Source organism: Melospiza georgiana, chromosome 23, assembly GCF_028018845.1.
Source record: "Melospiza georgiana isolate bMelGeo1 chromosome 23, bMelGeo1.pri, whole genome shotgun sequence".
NCBI lineage: Eukaryota > Metazoa > Chordata > Aves > Passeriformes > Passerellidae > Melospiza > Melospiza georgiana.
In genome coordinates, this window is record NC_080452.1 from 8,664,811 (window position 1) to 8,686,365 (window position 21,555).

At 54.5% G+C, this 21,555-nt stretch overlaps 2 protein-coding genes across 2 annotated transcripts; both read right to left on the reverse strand.

The window, feature by feature from the left end:
• Positions 1 to 1,004: 1,004 nt before the first annotated feature.
• LEMD2 (LEM domain nuclear envelope protein 2) lies at positions 1,005 to 12,845 on the reverse strand. Its single transcript, XM_058039937.1, has 9 exons — positions 11,363 to 12,845; positions 10,228 to 10,268; positions 9,127 to 9,202; positions 7,892 to 7,968; positions 7,167 to 7,246; positions 5,257 to 5,402; positions 4,205 to 4,306; positions 4,021 to 4,123; positions 1,005 to 2,912 (listed from the first exon to the last, which is right to left on the reverse strand). The coding sequence occupies exons 1-9, from the start codon at positions 12,843 to 12,845 to the stop codon at positions 2,762 to 2,764; spliced, it is 2,259 nt and encodes a 752-aa protein (XP_057895920.1). The 3' UTR covers positions 1,005 to 2,761.
• Positions 12,846 to 17,668: 4,823 nt separating this feature from the next.
• MLN (motilin) lies at positions 17,669 to 21,249 on the reverse strand. The gene is made up of 4 exons (XM_058039950.1): positions 21,124 to 21,249; positions 19,739 to 19,855; positions 18,504 to 18,606; positions 17,669 to 17,751 (listed from the first exon to the last, which is right to left on the reverse strand). Exons 1-4 carry the CDS (start codon positions 21,238 to 21,240, stop codon positions 17,744 to 17,746), a joined length of 345 nt encoding a protein of 114 aa, XP_057895933.1. The 5' UTR covers positions 21,241 to 21,249; the 3' UTR covers positions 17,669 to 17,743.
• Between the last annotated feature and the right edge of the window lie 306 nt (positions 21,250 to 21,555).

Consider the following 21,555-nt stretch of genomic DNA (forward strand, 5'->3'; position numbering starts at 1 on the left):
ATTGGAGAGTGTGGAAATCCCCACTAAATGGAGGGGAGAAAGCAGCTCAGGAGGAGCAGAGGGATCAAACAAGGATGAAAGATAGACCCAGATTCCCCAGGCCTGGCTTCCCAGCTCCCCTGATCTTTCCAGGAGAACTGGCCCCGTGCCCTGACTCCGTGCCCATCAATAAGGTGCAGCATCAGCTGTCGTGTCAGCAGCAGGAAAAACATCCCGTGGGAAGGGCTTTAAATGGAAGCAGGAAAGGAAAAGATGAAGAGCTGGGCTCGTTTCAGAGCCCTCGTTGGGCCACGTTTGCCTCCCTGACAGGAGGGGATGCAGCAGCTCCAGTGGATGAGTTATTTATAGAAATGTGCTTCATTAGAGAAATTTACTTTGCAACAAAGTGGGAAAGGGCCCTGAGCAGCTCTGCTTGGCAGTGGGGCTGGGAGGGGAGCAGGGCAGGGGGCAGAACCTGCATTTCCCAGGAAAACTGCCAGGATTCCCAGTGCAGTCTGGCACGGAATGGGGCTGCTCCAGCCTGGAGAGAGGAGATGGAGCAGGGGACACGGTGGGGGTGACAGCCACAGCCCCTGGCACAGGGAATGGCTCCAACAGCACCATTGCCTCACCTGGAACACATTCCAGCTGTAACTTAGCAACCTCACCTGGGTGAGAGCATCCCAGCAGGCACGTGGGGCCTGAGGAGAACCAGCCTTGCACTGATTCCCTCCCTTTTGTTCCCAAATCTCAGCAACAACTGCAGGCAGAGAGGAGGCAGCTCCTGCTGGCCACGGAGCCATGGAGCCACCCCCTTCCTGTGCCACTGGAAATCCCCTTTGTCACCCAGAGCCACGGGATGAGATGAATTCATCCAAACTGAGTCACCCCTTTCCACAGAAGTCACAATGGGGAACCACTCCTGCCACACCCCAGGGCTTGGGAGAAGCTGCAACTCAACCTGATCCAAGCAAAAGCACTTGGGACAGTCTGTGACGTCTCAGCACAAATAAAAGTAGTAAATGATTGGTAATAAATTTATTTTTGATATTGATTTTTTACAGAGCTAAATGGAACATAGAAACAGCACCAAGCCATTGAAGTTTGTTCTACAAAACCAGGTTTAATACAAAAAGGATGACAGCAATGCCTGACTCTGCGCTTCTGGACGGTTAAAAAAGCTCCCCCAAACCCCACCAAGAGTTTAAAAAGGTTTAAGAACAGAGGCACCAGTGTTTGAGAGAATTTCTCTGGCAGCAGTGATCTTTATGCATGTGGGAAGAATCAAGGTTGCCTTTATTCCCAATTTATTGCAGTGCAAGGGGCTGGTCCTTGCCTAGGAGAGCTGCTGAATCTCCTGCCCAAACACCCACAGCCAAAACTCTGGCGTAAGAGCCCCCTCCATGCAGGACATTCCCCATTTAATGGGAAAGATCTCCTGGTTTTGCCCCTGGAGAGCTCAGCTCCACCCACGTGGGGAGAGGTGCAGGCTCTGCCAGCTGAGCGGGCACAAGGAACACACCTGGAGTGGCATCACCTGCCCAGGGCTGTGCCCTCAGCCAGCCCAGAGCCCGGGACAGGAGCAATCTGAGCATCCAGCCCCAGGATGTCCTCAAGAGAGCAACCCCCAGGGGCCACAGGGCTCAAATCCCTGCTGGCTTCACTCTGCACCTCCTCCTGCCTGAGGCCAGCAAAGGATTTGGGTCCTGCAGCCTCAGGAGCTGCTGCAGAGCCCTGGAGGAGCAGAGCAGCAGCTCCTCTGCCGAGCCTGAACTGCCACACTCTGGTGCCATTGCCTGGGAAACAAACGTTCCTGCAGTGGACAGAAAGAGAAGCTGAAGTAACCAAGTGATTACAGACACAGATACAATGCAGCAGGGCTGGGCCAGAGCCAGGCTGCTCCTGGGACCCACAGGGGGCTGCAGGAACAGCGACAATCCCAGGGCTGGCACCTCCCTGCTCTGACACAAACACAGACACTGCAGCTGCCCAGCTCAAAGCTGAGCCCTCAGAGCCTCCCAAAGCTGCTCTGGAGCAGCCACGGAGCACTCCTGGGCTGCAGCCACAGGAAAGCGCCTTTAGAAGCTTCCTATATCCTTTATTTTCCACCCAAATTCCCACCCCACACCCCCAAAAAATAAAAAAGCACACAGACTGCAGACTTAAAAGTGTAACAGGGTCACAAACTCTCCTCCACCACCCCCAGCCCAGCCCAAACCACCAAGGCACGTCAGGCTCCCCCCTCTCTCCAGGCCCGTTTCACCCAATTCCCCCTCTCCCAATTTTGGATGGATGAAGCCAACACAAAACATTTTCCTTGCTGGGAAGCAGCAAGTGCTTCCTCATTGTCTCTGCACTGATAAAAACAAATGCAAACAAAGACATGCCTGCAACTGCCACCCTAATGTTTCCATGGGAAATGTTCTCTTTCAGCACATTCCCTGATGGACTCTGCCACCAGTTGGCCTTTGCAGAACTGAGGTCAAATTTTGCACCCCCAGCCCTCGAGAGGGGTGTGCAGTTACTCTTTGTAGGTTGTTGTTTGCTTGCCATGGGAGCCAGGTCTCTGTGGAAGGCTCACTTTGGTGCAATCCCAGCTTCCCACCAGCTCAAGCCCATCTTCTTTCCAAGCCAGTATTGCCCTGAACGTGTTTGTTTGGAGAGTTCCAGCAGTGAGAGCAAGCACAGCCTGGGCCAGGCCCTGCTCCTCCCACCACCAGCGAGGGCCCTGAGGCCTGCACAGGGTCCAGGTCCCACCCTGCTGCTGCTCCTCCTGCTGCCCTCAGTGCTCAGAATCCGACAGGTACGAGGGCTGAGTCCATCTCCACACCAGCATGTCCTCCCCTGCCACCCTGTGTGACTCTGTCTGGATCCGGGACTCGTTGGAGGCCAGGAAATCCACGGCTCTCTCCCACACCCTCTTCATCTTCTTTCTGCAAGGAACAGCAAGAAAATAAATGAGAATCCTGAGCTGGTTGTGCTTCTGTGCCTGCAGCAACTGGGCTTGTGGATTTGGCTGCCTGCTGTTCCCTGTGCAGGCAGAAAAGGGCATCAAACAAACCCTGGTTTAGAGATTTCAGACCAGGGCATGGCCACACAAATCCTGCCTGGGGGGAAGATGAGAGGCTCTGTCAGTGCCCTGAATTTCTGCCTCAATTTGTGCTGCAAAGGGACTCGATGAGCAAATCACCCTCCCCTGTCCTGCACACAGAGATCTCAGCCAGGGGGACACCCTGATGTTCACCCCAGCTTTGGATCCAGCTGTCCTGAGCATCTCACACCAGGGATGGCTCAAACAGCTGCAGTCATCCCTTGCAGGAAAGGAATCATTTCTGGTACAGAGGGAGGATGTTTAACACTTCACAGGAGGACAAAGCAGCTCCATTTAACCAAAACACAAGAAATAACCCTGCAGAAATGGAGCAAAGCATGAGGATCCAGTCCTGCAGCCCCACCACCCACAAAGGAATGAGCTCAACCACAACTCCTGTCTGAGACAGCCCCAAACCCAACCTGAGAAAACACCAAACCCAACCTGAGAAAACACCAAACCAAATCATTTCACTCCAGCTCCCTTCCCAGCTGTGTAACTCAAACTGGCCCCTTTCCAGGCACACAATCACTGCAGTGGAGCCCCAATATCCTGTTCAGCTCATGGGAATTGCTCTGGTCTGGAGAGCCAGGCAGGATGGCTGGGAAAGGAGACAGCACCAGATACCCAGCAGATGAAGCAGAGGACACCTGAAGCTCCAGGTCCAAGCAAACCAAACCCAGGTAGTGCTGGACAGAGCAAGGACAATGCATCTGTGGCACTCCACAGGTGACAACACACCTGTGGCACTGCACAAGTGACAACACACCTGTGGCACTGCACCCAGCACCTACCTGGGGCTGGCACACTGATCTGCACCAGGCACAGCCTGAGCTGTGCCCAAGCCTTTCCCAACCCAAAGGCTCCAGCAGCTGCAGGGATTGATTTTGGAGCTGTGCTGAGTCCCATGCTGCTGCTTCCAGCCCTCCTGAGTGCCCAGAGCAGCTCACCTGCTCTGAGGAGGGATCAGGCTGTCCCGCACGTGGAAGATGCCGACGTAGGGGTAACGCTCCAAATTCCGCTCCCACTCCTTGTAGTGGTCCTGGACAACAGCTGGGGGACAGGAGGACACAGCAGTGAGGGCTCAACCCTGCAGGAGCACAGCAGGGCTCCCTGTGCTCCCACAGCTCCTACCTATGATCTTCTTCACCATCTCATACATGGCTTGCTCCTCCTCCTCCATCTTGCGCCAGCGATAGCGGAGGTAGAGCAGGATGCCCCAGAGAGTTATCAGACCTAGGAGAATAAAACCAAAGGGATTCAGGAACTGGCAGCTGTGTGCCTGCTGGATGCAGTTTTAGTTCTCACACTGTGACCCAGGCCTGCTGGGAACTAAATCCCAGTGATTCCTTTTGCTCCCCAGTGCAGCTGCACCCCAAAAACCCCTTGGTGCTGCCCCCCTGGAGCACAGGAGCACCTGTGGGTGTGGGATGAGGTGGTGGCAAAGCCTCAGCATGGAGCTGCCCTCAGGAAAGAACCCTCAGCACAACCACAGGGCCCCAGGTCTGCAAATCCCAGAGGAGGCTTTGCCAGAGGGCTCCCCTACAAGGATCACTCTGGAAGACTGTCAGGTTTGGAGAGCTGCTGGACAGGGAAATAAATCCTGGTGCTCCAGTGGCAGCCCAAAATGCAGGAGATGTGTATGGAAGGTTTAGCACTTACAATGCCCCCAGTAGGACTTGAGTGTCTGCAATAAACAGAACTGTCCCTTGTCACCCCCTCCCTGTCAGGTTGGATTAGAAACTCCTGCAGTCACACAGCTCTCGTTATCACCTCGCTGGGTAAAACCCCTGTCTCAGCTGAGGCGTGACAGACTATTCCAATAAAACCTCCAACCCTGAAATGCTACAAGTCATTATTAAAGAGGCTGGAGGACTTGGGAGCTTAGAGCAAGAAAAAAAGAAAAACTGACTCCTTAAGGTAAGTTAACACACTTATTCTGCAGCCCATAATAATGGGCACTTGAGGAATAGCCAGAGAGCTCATCAGCTGCCTGATTTAAAGCAACTTTTAAGCACTCACAGCACAAGAGGAGGGCTGTGGGTCTCCTGTGCTGCCAGAACAAAGGTTAATTAGACATTAACTCATCAGCAGATTTATTCCACCTCTGTTAGGTGTTTCCTATGGCTGAGCAATGTGTGATCACAGAGCTTCATCCCTGCAGCTGAGCCCCAAGGGCCACTTACACCAGAAGAACAGGAACAGGTTCATGATGGCCGTGACCATGGCCCGGCGGAAGCGGCAGCCCAGCCCCATCTGGGGATGAGCAGATTCCAGGCAGAACACTTCCTCCACGCTGGAAACAGGCTCTGACAGGTCCCTGCCTTTCAACCTGATGGCAAGAGGAAGAAAATCTCATTGAAGAGAGCAGGCTGCAACTGCAGTCTTTAATCAAGGAGAACAACCGGGCTGCGCATGCTGCTGCTGGCAGGAAATGCCCCCACACCCAGGCACAGCCTCCTGCCACAACATCTGGGGAGTGGTGTTTAGCCAGGGATGGATGTGGCTCCAGGATGGATGTGGCTCCATCCTGCAGCTCCCACTGGCATGCTGAGTATCCCTGCACTGCCTCTCTGACAGCCCCTCTCAGCGTGCACAAGATTGAACTCAAAATTGGATTCCCACCTCCCAGCACAGAGATGGAAACGTTCCCTGAGTCAGAGCCAGTGCTCAGCCCCAGCAGTGGGAGCTGGGGGAGCCAGGCTGGGAGCAGGAGCAGCTCCAAGAGTGGCAGAGCACCAGCACAGAGCCCTGCAGAGCCCTCAGCTCCCTCCCTGCAGCACTGCTGCTCCCAAGGCAGGCTCATTCCACACTGAGCCATCCCCAGGGCACACAGGCGCCGAGGGGTGCAAGGGACAGCCAGCAGATCCAGGGGAATGCAACAAAGGGCACTGCATTTTGTAAGCTCCTAATTATGAACAGCCCATTAGACAAAGAGGTTTGCAAATTTACAGGTGCTCAGCTCAGGAACTGCAGAGAGCTTGGCTGGTTCTGGGTTCTGCAGGAGCTGCACACACACAGTTGTGTCCCACCCCCCGCTCTTATTTACAACCCAAATTCCACGGAAATATTTAAAACATGCAGCAGAATCACCCAATGCAAAGCTCATTTTCAGTCCTGCATCTCAGACTAGCAACTAAAAAATAATCTCATGTAGTTAAAAATGCCAGGGGCAGGGTGTTGGGGATGCTGCCACGCTGGATCCAGGGAAGCAGAGCTGTTTGGGGACCAGCCAGCAGAGCTGCTAATTAACAAAATAAAAAGTGGGAGGATATTGTATCCCATAGCTTCTGACTGGAAATGTGCTGGAGTATAAAAACACAAAATTTGAAAACTCTGCATCACAGCCCACCCACAAATGCAGCCCTGCCCCTAAGGAAGCTGAGCCCTGTCCTGGGAATTTGCACAGCTCAGGAATCAAAGCAGCAGATGCTGTCTGATCCGTGGATCACAGCAGCAGCTGCAGGAATATTTAACAGCAAATGGAGCAGTGGGAATTCCAGCAAGCTTGCCCACCAACCCCAGCACCACAACTGCTGCAATTCACTTAATCACAGACACATTTAGCAACGTGCAAATGCAAACAACTGTTAAGGCTTTAGAGCAGACTGGAGGCAGCCCACGCTCCCCAGAGGAAGGTGATGATGGCTGCTCACTCTGGCAAAAGTGACCTCGTGGGCAAGTTAAGGAAGAGCTGTAGGTACAGGACCACGGGGAGGACACCAGGAGCATTCCACAGGAGGCACAGCACAACCACTGATGGCCACAAGCAGCCCTGACCTCCCACCTGCATCTCACCTGTGTCCCACAGCCTGGGCTGGGAATGAGACTCCTGGAGGGAGCCCAGATCCCACCCTGCTGCAGGGCTGTGCTTTTCCTTTGGAAGTTTGCCCAGCAAGCTCAGCCACAACCAATCCCAGCCCCCCTGCTGCAGCCCAACGAGCTCTGGGAGCTGAAGGGCACCACTGACCCTGCCAAATTCCACCCCAGATGCCCAACTTTGACACAGTGGGCTCCTGCCCACCCAATTCCCAAATCCCTGCTGTTGTTCAGTATCAGCAGATCCCAAACTTTGACATAGGGGGTTTCTGCTCACCAAATTCCCAAATCCTTGTTGCTGTTCAGGATCCAGTGCAGGGCAGCTTCAAACTTCTGTGAGGAACTGCCAGTTACATTCTGTGCAAAGGAAGCCATAAGCAGATTAGCTCTCCATTCATTTAAAATACTGACCAACACAATTTCATTACAGCAGTGGGAGAATTCACTCCACAGGGGCTGAACCCAGGTTCATTCTTATCAGGATTCTGCAAACTGGAGGGAGGAGAACTAAGCCTGAAGATCTGCCTGGCCTGAAGTCCTCTGACTGGGGAGATGATGCATGAAGCACTCAGTGAAATAACACCATCCCAGACTGTTAGGGCTAACCACTAAATACAACATAATCTTACTGACAGGTTACCAGGAAAGAAATGGAATGCTGGATCAGAGCAGTCTGTCTCCTGACACTCTGCAGTAGAGAAAAATCCTTCTTCTGCCCAGCCCTCAATCCAGGGAAATTTCTGCTTGCACAAGACTGATGGCTCCAGTGAAACAACAAACCATTAAGATTTACAGGGGGTGAAATCAGAGATGGAGGAGAAAATGATTTTCAAAAGAACTGCTGAGAACAGGACTGGCCAAAGGGGAAGTGAGAGATATGGGAGAGAATCAAAGCAGGATGAGGAAGCAAAATGGATGGTGAATTGTTTTAGTGTCTATTATTTATTGCTTTATAAGAGACTAAGCACTGGCTTGTAACAAAGCTGCTCAGAGCCCACTCACCAGCACGTGATCCTTCACCTCACTAACCCAAATGCATTTGCTTTTTAGGTTCTCAGGGTTTCCACATTCAAAATTACCTGGTAAGAAAAGTCAAATAAAAAAATCATGTTTGTAAAAAAAGCTCTGAAAGTACACCAAGAAATGTTCTCCTTTCCTATCAGCCCCAGCCCTGAGCAAAATGATTCCAGGATGAGATTTATTTTGCAGGCAGATCAGATGACTATTAATAAAATGCTCAGCCACTGCACTGAGGTTGGATAAGGGCAATCAAACCTCTCACTTCAGAGCTGCTGCTGGATAAGGGCAATCAAAGCTGACACTTCAGAGCTGCTGAACACACAATGAGGGGGAAAGTATTGCTCCTGCCCCTTGCAGAGCACAGAACCACAGCTGCCACCAGGTATCAGGTGTGGAGCTAATGATCAGTGTTCAAAATGCCCCCAAGGAGCTGAAATCCCAGCTCTGCCTCCAACCCAGGCACAGAAATGCTGGCAAGGCACTAAATCCTCTAAATCTTGCCTCACCAAGTTGACTAAACAAATGTGCTAAGTAAATCTGATGGAAATCCAAAGTCAGATTTGAAAAGATTTAGAATTCTGTGCAGCTTGAGTATCCAAAGGTTTCAGCCTTGAGGTCTGAAATGCAGAAAATGGAACTGAAGCCCTTTTACTGATTACCACTGCTGTGAATCTTGCTGAACAAGTCCCTGCTCATACAGTGGATTTCTAGCAGCCTACTCCATCCCAAATAGCAGTGATGGGCTGGATTTACTCCTGGAGTAGGGACTGTGCTGGGTCAGCTCCTCGTCTCAGAGAGCCTGTCCCACTCTGTGGTGAGGAACAGGAGAGGCACTCACACATCTGCCGCCACATTTCAGCAGAAATGACAATTTCTTAGGACACTTCATGTGTAACAACACATCAGTTTACACTCCTGCCTCTATCCTGAAGACAATTTCAAGCTGTTGGTAGAAAAGAATAACAAACCCAACCAATCCTACCTGAAACTCCCAACACTTCAAGCACAAACAAGGCCCACTCACCCAGGCAGGGTGACAGGAGTGCATCAGCCAAGCACCACTCAGCACAAAAATAAACCCACCTTCCCTGTTTTCCTATTCCCTGCCTGTCTCAGCAGTCCTCAAAGGGAACTGCCTGTTCCATAAACCCCTCCAGAGTGGGACAGGAGAGGCAGCTCCTGCAGGCTCAGCAGGGTGGGGATGTGCTGGCACTCACCTGCCTGCACGGACAGGTAATTGTAGAGCTCGTGCAGCATGGCCATCACCACGTCCTTCTGCTTGGCCTGGCAGAACTGCAGGGCACAGACAGGGACAGGGACACACATCAGTGCCATGGGAGTGCAGCTCAAACACCAGACACAACCACAGCACTGCAGTCTGGCTCAGTCCTGCACCACAGCTCCAGGCACGTCTCCTGAGCAGGGCAATGTTGCAGGCACAAGTGACCCTGAGCATCTTCTGGGTGAGTTTTAAGGTTCCTTCCAGCTCAAACCAGTCTGGGATTCTGTGAAGTGCCACCAACCCACAGCCCAGCCTGCAGCACCAGCCTCAGACCCACCACAGATGGATCCATCACCTCCAGACCTTCCCAGCACACAGAACTCAGAATCCAACACAAAACCTTCTCCCTTCTAATGTCTGCGCTGGAAGGGACCTTTAAAGCTCACCCAGTTCCACCCCTGACACCTTCCCCTATCCCAGGCTGCTCCAAGCCCTGTCCAGCCTGCAGGGATGGGGCAGCCACAGCTGCTCTGGCAATTCCATCCCAGCCCATCCCCACCCTCCCAGGGAAGGATTTATTCCCAATATCCCATCCAAACCAGCACAGGGAATCCTGGAATGGTTTGGGTTGGAAAGGATCCTGCCATTATCCCAGGCTGCCACTTTATCCACCATCCAGCCTGGCCTTGGGCACCTCCAGGATGGGGCAGCCCCAGCTTTTCCAAAATTCCATCCTGACAGAGGGAGCAGGGCTGTGCAGGCACTCCCCAGTGGAGCCCAGGGAATTAGCTGATTAAATCTTGCCCTGTTAAAGCTGGAAACAGCTTTATTGCAAACCAATAACACTGCTGGTACAACTGTTCAAAAAGAAATTGATTCATGTAATTGGGAATTTAAATTTTTATCTTTCAGAGTCTCATACACACTCCTAACTTCATCTGGCCCATTAATTTCAACTCATCAAGTCCCAATTTTTCTGTAAAACGACAGAACTAATCATTTTACAGTGATACTGTTATGGGTGGAACAGACTACCTGGAATAATCACTGTTCTGTGAGAGCTCACAAGATTGAGAATAAATAAATAAATGCTTACATCATCCGTTCTTTTGTCACAATCCACAGGCAAGAGATTAACTAGGAGAGAGAAGAGGGTGAGTTAGCTGGCTGCAAACAAGAGCTTTGATCAAGAAAATAATTATCTTTTTAAAAGCAGGCTCAGCTTAGAGCCTGGTTGTGCTATTGTTCATCTCCCCCTGGCAGCACCTGGAGATGCAAAGAGCCCCTGCAGGAGCTGCTCTGGGAGGAAAAACACCCCAAGGATGGAGCTGATGAATGTGTTCAGCTGGGGAGTGAAAACTGGGGCTGGATGTTTGAACAGCTCCTGTCTGAGAAGCTTCATGCTGATCTTTACACTCCAGTGCTGCCTCTCGCTGCCCACCAGGGTCACCTGAAATATCCCAGCAGAGCCAGGGAGGGAAATGAACCCCCCTGGAGGGCAGATGACAGCTCTGGGCTCTGCAGGGCTTGAACAGCTCCTGGCACCTGTGGCACAACCCAAACCCGGGCACCACTCCTGCCTCCAGAGCTCCTATCACACACCAGGACAATGCAGTGACAATGGGCAGCTTCATCCCAGCTTTGGGAAGGCAGCAGCTTTCCCAGCCCACACCAAGGGCACTGTGTGCCCAGGGTCAGGACCAGCACCTTCCCAAAACAGCCCCCAAACCCTTCTCTGCTCAGCTCAAAGCCTGAAATATCCCCATTTCCAATTGTTCCAGCTGGGGAAACCCCTTTTCATTTCTCACAGAAGAGAGAGACACACTCTGCCACACCTGAAGTGCTGAATTGATCTGCTGCATTTCCCTCTTGGACAGAATAAAGGGCTGTGCTGGCAGAGGGAACATCAAAAACACAGCCTAGGTACTACACAGACCTCCTGTGACACCATAAAATCCATCCTTGGTCCAGCAGGAATGGCACTCCACATAAACCCCACGGCTCTGAGGGACTGAAGGCCAAACTCATTTGGAAAAACCAAACTTTTGATTTGCTTCCCATGACTAACAAGGTTCCCCACAGGAAAGGGGAGATGGGAAAAGGGACAGAAACAGAGATGTCAGGTTATGGCAATGAGAATGATAAATGTGATGGGAATGGAAGCAGTAAAGGGAAAGCAGGAAGACAGGTGAGGAATAAAGTTTAAACGAGAATTAAACCAGTGCACGTACACCTCTCCTCTCTCCCGTCCAGCCAGCCTGACCCAGCCATCTTCACCACGAGGATGCCCAGAAAAATCAGCAGCAGCACCAAGCTGGCGAAGCAGAGGAACTGGGACAGGTAATACTCCAGGCCTTTGCCCTTTCCTTCGGGCTGGGGCCGGGGCGCTGAGCGCAGCAGGGCTGTCCGTGGGGTCACTGCGTGCCCCCCATCGCCGGCTGCCCGCCACGGGAAGCGCCGGATCAGCCCCCCAGCCCTGCTGCCCGCATCCCGCTCTGCCTCCTTCCCAATGCTGGCAGCCAGGTCCTCCTTCCCTCTCCTGAACAGGCTGCTGAACCTGCCCGGGGCCGCCGAGGAGCCCCACTGCGTGCTGGGGGTCACCTCGCTCTCCCGTCTCCACCAGCTGTTGGAGGAGAGCCCCCTCCTCTCGCCCGCAGTGTCCCAGGCACCCCGGGAGCTCTGCGCCCCAATTCCCCCTCCCGATGTCCCCCAGTGGCTCCTGGGTTTCTCCTCGCTGGGAAGGGGTTTGGAGCTGGCCGAGGAGCCAATTCCCCCTCCCGATGTCCCCCAGTGGCTCCTGGGTTTCTCCTCGCTGGGAAGGGGCTTGGAGCCCGCCGAGGAGCCCCAGTAGGGTGTGGAGCTCAGCCCCCCAAGCCCATCCAAGCCCGAGCCCGCCTGGCTGCCGAGCCCCCCGCTCCTCTCTGCCGAGGGGCTCCACTGGGACGTGGAGTTTGAGCCCCGGATCCTGTCCAGGGTGGGTCTCAGGCCACTGCTGAGCCCCCCACTCCTCTCTGAGGCGCCCCACTGCAGTGAGGAGCCCCGAAACCCATCCAGGGTGGTCCCCAGCCCCTGGCTGAGCCCCCGGCCGTGCTCTGCGACATCTCTGGATGTGTCCCAGTGGGACGCAGAGCTCAGCGCCCCGGCCCTGTCCGACCCCAGGCCCCCGCTGCTCTCTATGGACGTGTCCCACTGCGAGGAGGAGCTGAACCCCCCGTGCCCGGCCAGGGATGGCCCCAGCCCACCGCCACCTCTCTCCACAGTCGTCCCCCATTGCTCCGAAGGGCTCAACCTCCCCAGGCTGTCCCGGGAGGAGCCGCCCTCAACCCTGATGCCTCCAGCCCGGCCCGGCGGGGACCCCCGTGGGTCCCCCCAGGATTGCCCGCCGCTCTCCCCAGACGTCCCCCAGCGGGACGCGGGCGGCCGCCCCACTTCCTCCTCCTCTTCCTCCTCCTCGTCCTCCTCCTCACTCTCACGGGCAGCCGCGCCGGTGAAGCCAGAGCGCTGCCGCGAGGGCGAGGCCTGCGACGGCCCTGCGGAGGAGCGGCCCGGGCTGGGCGGCGCGGTGCGGCCGCTGCGCCGGGCCGCCGCCACCTCCGCCCGCAGGCAGCCCAGCTTCTTGATGTAGACCTTGCGTGTGGTGGCGGTGATGGGCCCCGGGCGATAGCCGAGCGCCAGCAGCTCCTTGCGGAGCTCCGCGTCCGTCAGCTCCGCCATGGCCGCGCCAGGCCCCGCCGGAAGCGCCCCGCGGGCGGGAAGCGACACCGCCATCTTGGGAGGGGCCCCTGGCGCCGCCATGTTGGGAAGGGCACGGGGCGTGTGGGGAAAGGGCGCAGGGGCGGGCGCCATGTTGGGAAGGTCAAGGGGGTGCGGGCTCCGTGTCCTGTGGAAGCCGCAGCTCTCGCTCCGCGCCGCTCCCTCAGGACCGGGAAAATGCGGGAGAAACGGGGAAAGCTAAAGGCGAAAGCTGCCTCATCTGCGCGACGAGCCGGTGTCGATGATGGGTTGTCCCCCATCACTGTGTGGAGCAGCTCCCGCCTCGCTCACACTGATGTTCTGACATTTTTAGGGCCATTCTCCCAAAAAATGTCCCTTTCCCAAGCACCTACCACCCCCACACGTGTTTCCATCATCGCTGCCCAGTTGCTGAGCTCTGCCAGAACATCAGGCAGGACCAGCATCCAGATCCATGAAATATTTCCTGGGAAGGGAGGGTCCCCACACCTAAAACAGCAAACCCAAGCGTTGACTTGTAAATTTATTTTGGCACAGCTGTGATGAACAGTAATTGCTTTTTCCTGCTGCCGCCGCTAAAGAAAGCGATGAAAGCGGCTGAAATACGGTGGCGTCATGTTGGAATTTAATTAAAGGTAATGGAGCAGCGGTACTGAAGGTGCTGAGGGCTGGCTGTGTGCCACGGCAGGTGATGGATGTGTGACACTGGGGTGAGGGACATGCCGTGATCCCTCAGGAATGGCACCTGTGGGGAGAAGGAGGTTTCTAGAGGAGCATGAAACTGAAAGAGCTGAGCTGTGCCTTTCCAATAGGAATCACACAATTCCAGAGTCAGTGAGGCTGGGAAATCTCTCTTAACACCATCGATTGATCCCTACCTGAGTGCCACATCCAGATTTCCTCAGACACCCCAAGGATGGGGGCTCCAAACCTCCCTGAGCAGCCCCTTGCAATGCTAACAACCCTTCCCATGGAGAAATTCCTCCTGATGTCCAACCTGACCCTCCTCTGGCACTGCATGAGGATCTATCCTCTTGTCCTGTCACTAATCCTTCTTTCAGGAACCCTCTTCCTTAGCAGGTCCCCAAAGCTCACCTCGCTCTTCCCAATTTATCCAAGAAAGCAGCAGCAAGATGCTGAGATTTGTTTGTCAGGTTGGCAACAGCAAATACATCCTCAGTAGAGGCCAGGGAGCCCATTAAAAGAGCAAACTCAGCTGTGCTGGGAAGTGTGAACGCGCTAAGCTGAGCTTCCTCAGTGCTCCTCTGCCAGCTCATGATGTGGAGAGGGGTCTAATGTAAATAAAAAATTCCAATTTGCTCCTATCATACAGATCCTGTGAGCTCACAGCTCTCACTTTGCAGAAGCTCTGCCTGGGCATGCAGCTGCGCGCTGGCTGAGCTGGTGCAAACCTGGGAATTGCACGAACTCACCTTTTTCTGGAGAAAACAGCAACAAAAGCCCAAACCCATCCTTTCAATTTGTGATTCTGCCCATCAGGGGAATTACCCCAGGCCCAGCAGCCTCATTGCACAATTTTTAGAAGGAAAGACATGGGATTGGTGTTGGACAGCTGGAGGATGGGGGAAAAGCTGTGATTCCTCCTCAGAAGGAGGCTGGCAGCACCAAAGCTCAGCAGGATCAGGTGCCTCTTCTTTGTGGAGAGAAATCCACGACCCCTTTCCCTTCCTCCCCTTGGGAGAACCCCTGCCTTCCCTGGAAGGCATTTGGCCCCCACAGGGAAAGCAGCAGGAACAGAGGTGTCAGACCCTCTATCCCCATGGGCAATCTTTGTTCCCATCCCCTGCCCACAGTGCCAGTGATGAATTTGACTGTGGATTTTCTATTTTTGCAGCCCCTCCATCATGCTCATAGCTCTGGGAGCACCGAGCGGTGCCGAGGCTGCAGATGGGCTCTGCAAAAAGCGTTTCTTGGCTGGAAAGAGCCGGAGCTGGCCGTGGGAAGCTGGGACAGCACGGAGGGACAGCCTCCACCTTCCCTGCGAGCCCAGAAGCTGCCTCAGAGCTGCTGGCAGTGCCTCCCATGCCAGGGGAGCAGACACGCCGCGCCGGCTGCTCCGGTTCTGGCAGCCTGGCGCGAGCAGAGCCCTGGGAATGGATCCGTGCTGGAGCAGGGAATGGCTGCACCCCAAACCCGCAGCTGAGCCCTTCACTGCTGACTGATGGGCTGCTGAAACCCCCGTCCCCACCCACCTCCTTATCCGTGGCTGTTGGGTGCCAGCCCTGCACATGGCACTGGGGAAGTGTCAGGGCTTTCTTGGGAGCCGACTCTGCCCGTTTGTCACCCTGTCACTCACAGCCACAGCACAGGTGTGACCCGAGAGCCCTCTGCCTGTCCTGGGCCTGCTCAGTTCCTTAGCAAGTCAGAGGTGACTCCATTCCCTTCCCTTTCCCCCAACTATTGGGCTGCTCATCCCACCATGAAATTCTTGTGTGGTTTCTGGAGCAGCAGATTCTTCCCGCCTGGGTGCTACTGGCTGCCAAAGCACCTTCCAGGGCAGGGGAAAATGCAGATCTGTCCTGAAACCTGGAGAACACTTCTTTCTTACCTAGATCCAGAGCCCTGACAGCCTGGAGTGGGCTGGTTGGGGTCCCTCCATCTCTTTCCAGTGGAAATGTTTCTGCTTCTCCTTCTCAGGCACCTGAGAGTGGAAGGAATTTACTCCCAAAAGATGAAGGTGTACTTTGGTGCCTGTTTGGACACCACAGTTGGTGCTGCAGGACAGGACGGGGGTTCCTGTGGTCTCTGTCACCACCAGCCATTACATCCTGAGCTCATTTATAACTGGGACAACTGGGATGAGCAATGGAAAATCCATGGCGGGGGTCAAAGCTGGCCCTTGCTGTTGCAGCTTGTCTGGGTCCAAGGGTAAGAGTCCTGCTGGTGGATCTCCCTCTGGAATTTTCCACAGCGTCAGCCCCACCATCACCCCAGTGGGAAAGGGTCCAGGAAGCAAATCCAAGAGGCTCATGTTCACCTTCTTTCTTTCCATCACTTTCCTTCCTGCATGGCCCAGGGGACGTGTTAGCCTAGAGAATGACAGGAGTGAAGGAGCTGGGAAAGGGCACGCTGCAGGGACAGCTCTGACCCACAGTGGAGCTGATGGAGGGGGTTTGGGGGCAGTTTTCCCTTTCAGGGGGAATTCTCCTTTGTTTTCATGTGGCAGAATCAAACCTGGAGTAAAGGTTTGGGTGTCTCTGAAGTGACAAGGCAGGAGGTGCCCTCTGAAGAGAACAAGACTCTGACCGTGCTGCACACTGGTGCCAATGTGGCACAGCTCCTCCTGTGATTGCCATGCCAGCTCTTCCGTGGATATCACCCCTCTGCAGATGGAGCTCCTGCAGCCCAGACTGCTCTCACTCCCAGCCTAATGGAATGTGTTATTTCCCATCTCCCTCCCACTCAGAGTCATTACAGAGCTTCCACAGCTCACACTGCCTCAGCATTACTGGGAGCTTCCTGGAGCTGATCAGTCCCTGGACAAGGAGCGTGCCTTTGGATCAAACATTAGAGCTGTAATCCACTGCACGCTGCCTGTTCCATTACCCATTGGGAGCTTTCTCCTCTCCCCAGGGCTGCTTGCAGCAGAGTGCTCCGAGGGGTGTTGTTCCAGCACAAACAGAGCTCTTGGAATGAGCTCAGCGAGAACAGAACTCCTGGTAGGTTGGGAGGATAAAATTGGATTGGAATTGGATATATTCACGTACATACCATTGATCTCATCCATCCCTACTTTACATATGTTGGATTTCCTGCTGCCAGCAGAGAGGAGTAGCTCTCAGATAAGCCAAAGGTATGGAAATGGAGAGCAGGATGTTCAAGTGGAATTAGGGTTTCACCTTGGGGTGTGTTTGAGAGGCAGGAGAAAGGGCAGAGTGCAGTTCCCTCACACTGTGCCTGGCACAGCTGCTCCTCACTGTGCTGGTGGATTTACAGCACCAGGCTGACAGGAGGGGTTTGGGCACTGGGAGGGGCTGCCCATCAGGGCTCCTGCATTCTCCAGCAGTGTGGGAATGTGCCAGAGCACCCTCCTGGAGCAGGGAACTGAGTTAGGGACACACAGGTCCCCCCTTGTGTCACCAGTTCGGCCAGGACGTCTGGTAAAGGTTTGCCTCGGTTTCCCTTATGGTTAAAAGGGAGGGATAAGATTTAAACTCTTCAAAGATTGATTCCTCAGGCTCTGACACACACTTTCACAGAATCACAGAATCCTTGAGGTCAGAAAATCCCTCCAGGATCATCGAGTCCAACCTGTGCCCACCCTGAGCACTCAGTGCCACCTCCAGGGATGGGCGCTCCAAACCCCCCTGGGCAGCCCCTTCCAGCCCTTTCCATGAGGAAATTCCTGCTCATGTCCAACCTGAGCCTCCCCAGCCCAGCCTGAGGCCGTTCCCTCTCCTCCTGTCCTGTTCCCTGGGATAAGATCCCAAATCCTCCCCGGCTGTGCCCTCCTGGCAGGAGTTGTGCAGAGCCAGAAATTCCCCCTGAGCCTCCTTTGCTCCAGGCTGAGCCCCTGCCCAGCTCCCTCAGGACTCTCCAAACCCTTCCCAGCCCCTTTAGGAGTCTCCAAACCTTTCCCAGCTCCCTCAGCTCCTCACAGGACTCTCAGAGCAGTGCTCAGGAAAACAGGGATGTTCCCCAGAACCTGGAGCCTTTCCTCTCTCTTCTTTCCCACATTGGGCACTCCCCATCTGTTAGAGAGGCTTGCAGGACAGAAGACACAAATCCTCCTTTTAATTACGTTGCACATTTATTATCTCACCTCAGATTTTGTTAATCTCTCTCACAAATTTCGTTTACATAAGTGGAGTCTTTCAGCTTGAGCAGCTCCATCACTCTCTCTTCTGATCCTGCAGATATCAGTCAGCTAAACAGAAAAGAGAGACAAGCACAAGTGTCCTTAAAGCTCTGGAAAGACTGAATGAATGCCAGATTTATGCGTTGTTTCCTCCTCCTCAGCTCCCCAGCTGAAAGCTCAGAGGCAAACTGGGGTGAGCACAGGCAGAGCAGAGCAGGGAGAGCAGGACCCCCTTTCCTGGCCTTAAACATCCCAGAAAAGGCAAAGGCTCAGGGACAGCCCCATCCCACCACCCCTCAAACCTGCAGGAGGAAGAGCAGCACAACAGCCTGCCCCTGGATATTTGCTGCTGCAATTCCCACACACGGTCTCCCAAAGGAAAAGGAGGATTTGCAGCAAATTGCAGTGTAATTAAGTGTCAGTGTTAAGCCCCCGTGCAGGCAGAGAGGTGTTCCAAGCTGGCTGCACATGCTGAGCTGCCTCGCAGGTACGGCTGCTGTTATAAGCTCTGCTGGAAATTGTTCCCTGGAGACTGAGGACTTTTTGGGAGGAGGAGGAGGAGCAGGGAGGTGGCAAACAGAGCTGCTGGGAAGGGTTGTGCTGCTGCTTCCAGTCAATATCAGCTCTGGGCAGCGCTTTAGGAAGGAAATAACCTTCCCAAAAGGGTGCACACGGGAGTGGTTGGGATCTGAGGGCTCCACAAAGTGAGCATACACGACACAAAAACCCTTCTGGGGAATATAAATATCTCTGTGCTGATGAGCTGGTGAGAAGAAGGAAAGGCAGAATTCCCAAGGCAGAAATCAACCCTCTGACAGTACCATCTGGGGTGTCCTGTAACAGCTCTGCCAGCAGTTTCTCCAGGACATCTTGGTATTTTTCCAGCTGCCTTGGGGTGAGCCAAGCTCTGACAGGAAGGGCTTGCTGTGGAGGAAACCAGAGAAGTCAGAACAAAAAGGTGAGGGGAGCAGAGGGAGGGAGGGAGGTTGGGGTGCTTTGACCCCACTTGGATCGAGTTAGTGGAGGGTTTAGGATTTGGAGGGAAGAGGATGAGCCTCATATGGGGGAAAGCAACATTTTGAAGGCAACACACTCTTGAGTTGTTCAGAGCGCTGTTGCATAACCCGTGGGCTGGCTCAGAAATCCAGATAAAGGCACCTCCTGGCAGCAGGGATGCAAAGAAAATAATTTCTGAACCTTCTAATCCTCCACTGTGTGGCACATCGACCCTTCCAGCCGGAGCCTGCAGAGCTCCTGCCCTAGCAACAGCTGAGGACAAGCTGTGGTCCTGCTCCAGCCCGCTGGACCTGGAGCCAGCTGTGCCTGAAGCAAAGAGCTCTGTTCTGGTGCTGGCCAGCTCGGGGATGTGCTGGGGATTTCACACTTTGAACTGGGCATTTTGCTGTTCAAATCCTGTTACTGAGTGCTGGTGCATCACAAGTGCAGGAGGAGTTGCACATTGAGCTGTGCCTTGGCCAAATCCCAGCCTGGCTGGTCCTGCTGTCTGTCCCACGGGGTCTGTCCCTGTCTGGGGGGATCTGCACCCTCCTCTTGCTGGCAGAGAGTGGCTGAGCTCCCTGCAGGAGTGACTGCCCACACAGGAAACAGTTTGCTGTGCTCAAATGGCAAAGCACAATTTTCAGACTTGGCTCACCAGGTAAGTCTGCCTTTGAGGGCTTAGCCTGGCACTTCAATCCCTAAAATTGCCCATTTTCTGCTCTGTGCATAGACTCGGAGCCCAAGTTTTTACATAAGGCCTCTCCAGTGCACAGAACTGTGGGGACAGAGGTGACACCAAGCAGGAGCTGAAGCAGAACTGGGAGTTCCTGCCTTGCACCTGGCTGGGCTTCACTGCCTGGCAGAGACCTCGAGCTGTTCTCATCTTCCTCAGGGAGAGGCTGTTGGGTCTCAGGGCTGACCTGGCTGCTGAAGGACCAAGATAATTTAGGGTGGAGCTAAAACTTCTCTCTGATGTAAGCAGGCAGAGGACATCTCTTGGACTCCTTGTCCCCTGCATGTCCTCGTGGGCTTCTCAGAGCCCAATGGCTCCACATACCTGGAGGGTCTTGGCTGCATTGACATCCCCACCAGATTGCTCAGAGAAACCTTCCTCCTCCAGCTGCTGCAGCGAGCTCAGGGATTTCTTCTGCCCTGCCTTGTTCCTCTCCTTTTCCTGCAGTTTTGGGGCAGAGAGCAGAGGGGGCAGTTGGTGATGCTGGGAGCAGCAGCAAAGCCACTCTGTGCTGTCCCAGCAGCCAGGAATCCACAGTGCTGGGCACAGAACCAGTGAGGTGGTGGAAGGGCCCATCAGCTGTGGCCTGGGTGACCTTTGGGGACTGAAATCCAGCAGTGCTGGGGGCGAGGTCAGGTTACGGGGCACCGTGTGAAGGTCTGCAGTAAACAGGAGCCACGCCTGGTGGGGGAACCCTGTCAGGAGGACATGGGAGCTGACAGCACTGGGACCTTTCCATGGGAGCTGACAGCACTGGGACCTTCCCCAGCTGTCCCAGAACCTGGCCAGGTCTGTGCTGGAGCACTGCAAGGAAACTGAGCCCAGCCCTGCACGTGTAGTGCCCTGCATGTGCAGAGGTCACGTTTCCCCAGCCTTTCTGCAGGTCTGTAATGTCAGCCCATCCCCATTTATTCAGTTGCATTTAGGACCCTCTGGAAAAAGCCAGAGGTGCTTTGGAATATGACAGACACACCAGGACACATCAAATGTGGCACAGGCCGTGCTCAGTGTGCAGTGTGTGAGCACAGGAGGGGCAGGGACAGCCTTTGGGGACAGATTTCCCCTTTGTTCCCCCAGAAAACCCCAATCCCTGGCAGACACGGAGCTACAATGCCATGGGGTACAAACACAGCCCATGTGTGTCCCCATCCTCGCCAAGGACTTTGCAGAACGCCTGTGCTCCCCACAAACAGCCACTGTTACCCAGGGGGAGGTGTTGGGATCGGGATTTCTCCCGGCATCCAGGGGCTCGGCAGTGCGGGGGAAGCTGGCTGGGGCTGCGTTTCAGAAGCTGCCGTCTCCGAGCCTGCCTGACACCTTTCAACGGTATTTGTTTCACTTCAAAAGGAAAAAACGTTCTCTCGGCACGTCCCAGAGGTGACAACCAGCCGGGGGATGGTTAATTATTTGTTACAACAAAAGAGCCATCACTGAGCTGATGTAGCTGCTCTGGAAGAATTCCAGCACCAGCAAAGGGAAAGGACCCGCAGGGAGCGCAGGTGACACCCCCACAGGTGTGGCTGACCTTTGGTACGGGGTCCAGGCTCTCCCTTTCTATCTCACACCTTAAAAATCCCCTCTGCCTCCCCCCAAAGCCGTGGATTTTGGGAGGAGGGTATCACAGTGTCTCCTGTTGTTGGTGTGCGCTGCAGTTTGGGGGATGAGGGCGGGAGAAATCTATCCTGGTCTATTCATTCCACAGGGGTTACCTGCATTTTCTGGAAGTCACTCTGGGTGAAAAAGGGCATGAAGCCTTGGGTCTGCTCAGCCAGCACGGACAGCAGGGACACCAGCAGCAAACTGGCCACCACCTTCCTCGAAACCATCCTGAGAGCCTGGACAGCGCAGGAAAGGAGACAGCAGGACAGGAGTGGAGAGGGAGGTGTGACAAAAACCTTTGGCTCTCCACCAGCTGCAACCCAGCCCACCTGAGGGATATTTACTCTTCCAGTTGCTCCCGAGCTGAGAACAGAAGTGCTTTGACTGAGAGTAGAAGTGCCTTGACTGACAATTCTCTTCTCAAAGCTGTTTGTGTAAACAGATTTGTTCTTGAGCAACATCTGCAGGGATTTCAAGCCCAGCCCTTCAGGGCTGCTCAAGCCCCCCCGAGTTCTGGAGCCCCAGCCCTGCAGCTGTGCTGG

Bases quoted from the DNA above. Each gene is read 5' to 3' on its own strand.
- LEMD2 (XM_058039937.1), bottom strand. From the start codon at position 12,845: ATGGCGGAGCTGACGGACGCGGAGCTCCGCAAGGAGCTGCTGGCGCTC. The intron at 7,969-9,126 runs GTGAGTGCCAGC...TTTTCTTACCAG, and splicing joins TTACCTGTCCGTGCAGGCAG to GTAATTTTGAATGTGGAAAC. The intron at 4,124-4,204 runs GTAGGAGCTGTG...CCTGTCCCCCAG, and splicing joins GATGGTGAAGAAGATCATAG to CTGTTGTCCAGGACCACTAC.
- MLN (XM_058039950.1), bottom strand. From the start codon at position 21,240: ATGGTTTCGAGGAAGGTGGTGGCCAGTTTGCTGCTGGTGTCCCTGCTG. The intron at 19,856-21,123 runs GTAACCCCTGTG...CCAAAACTGCAG, and splicing joins GTGACTTCCAGAAAATGCAG to GAAAAGGAGAGGAACAAGGC. The intron at 18,607-19,738 runs GTATGTGGAGCC...TTTCCTCCACAG, and splicing joins ATGCAGCCAAGACCCTCCAG to CAAGCCCTTCCTGTCAGAGC.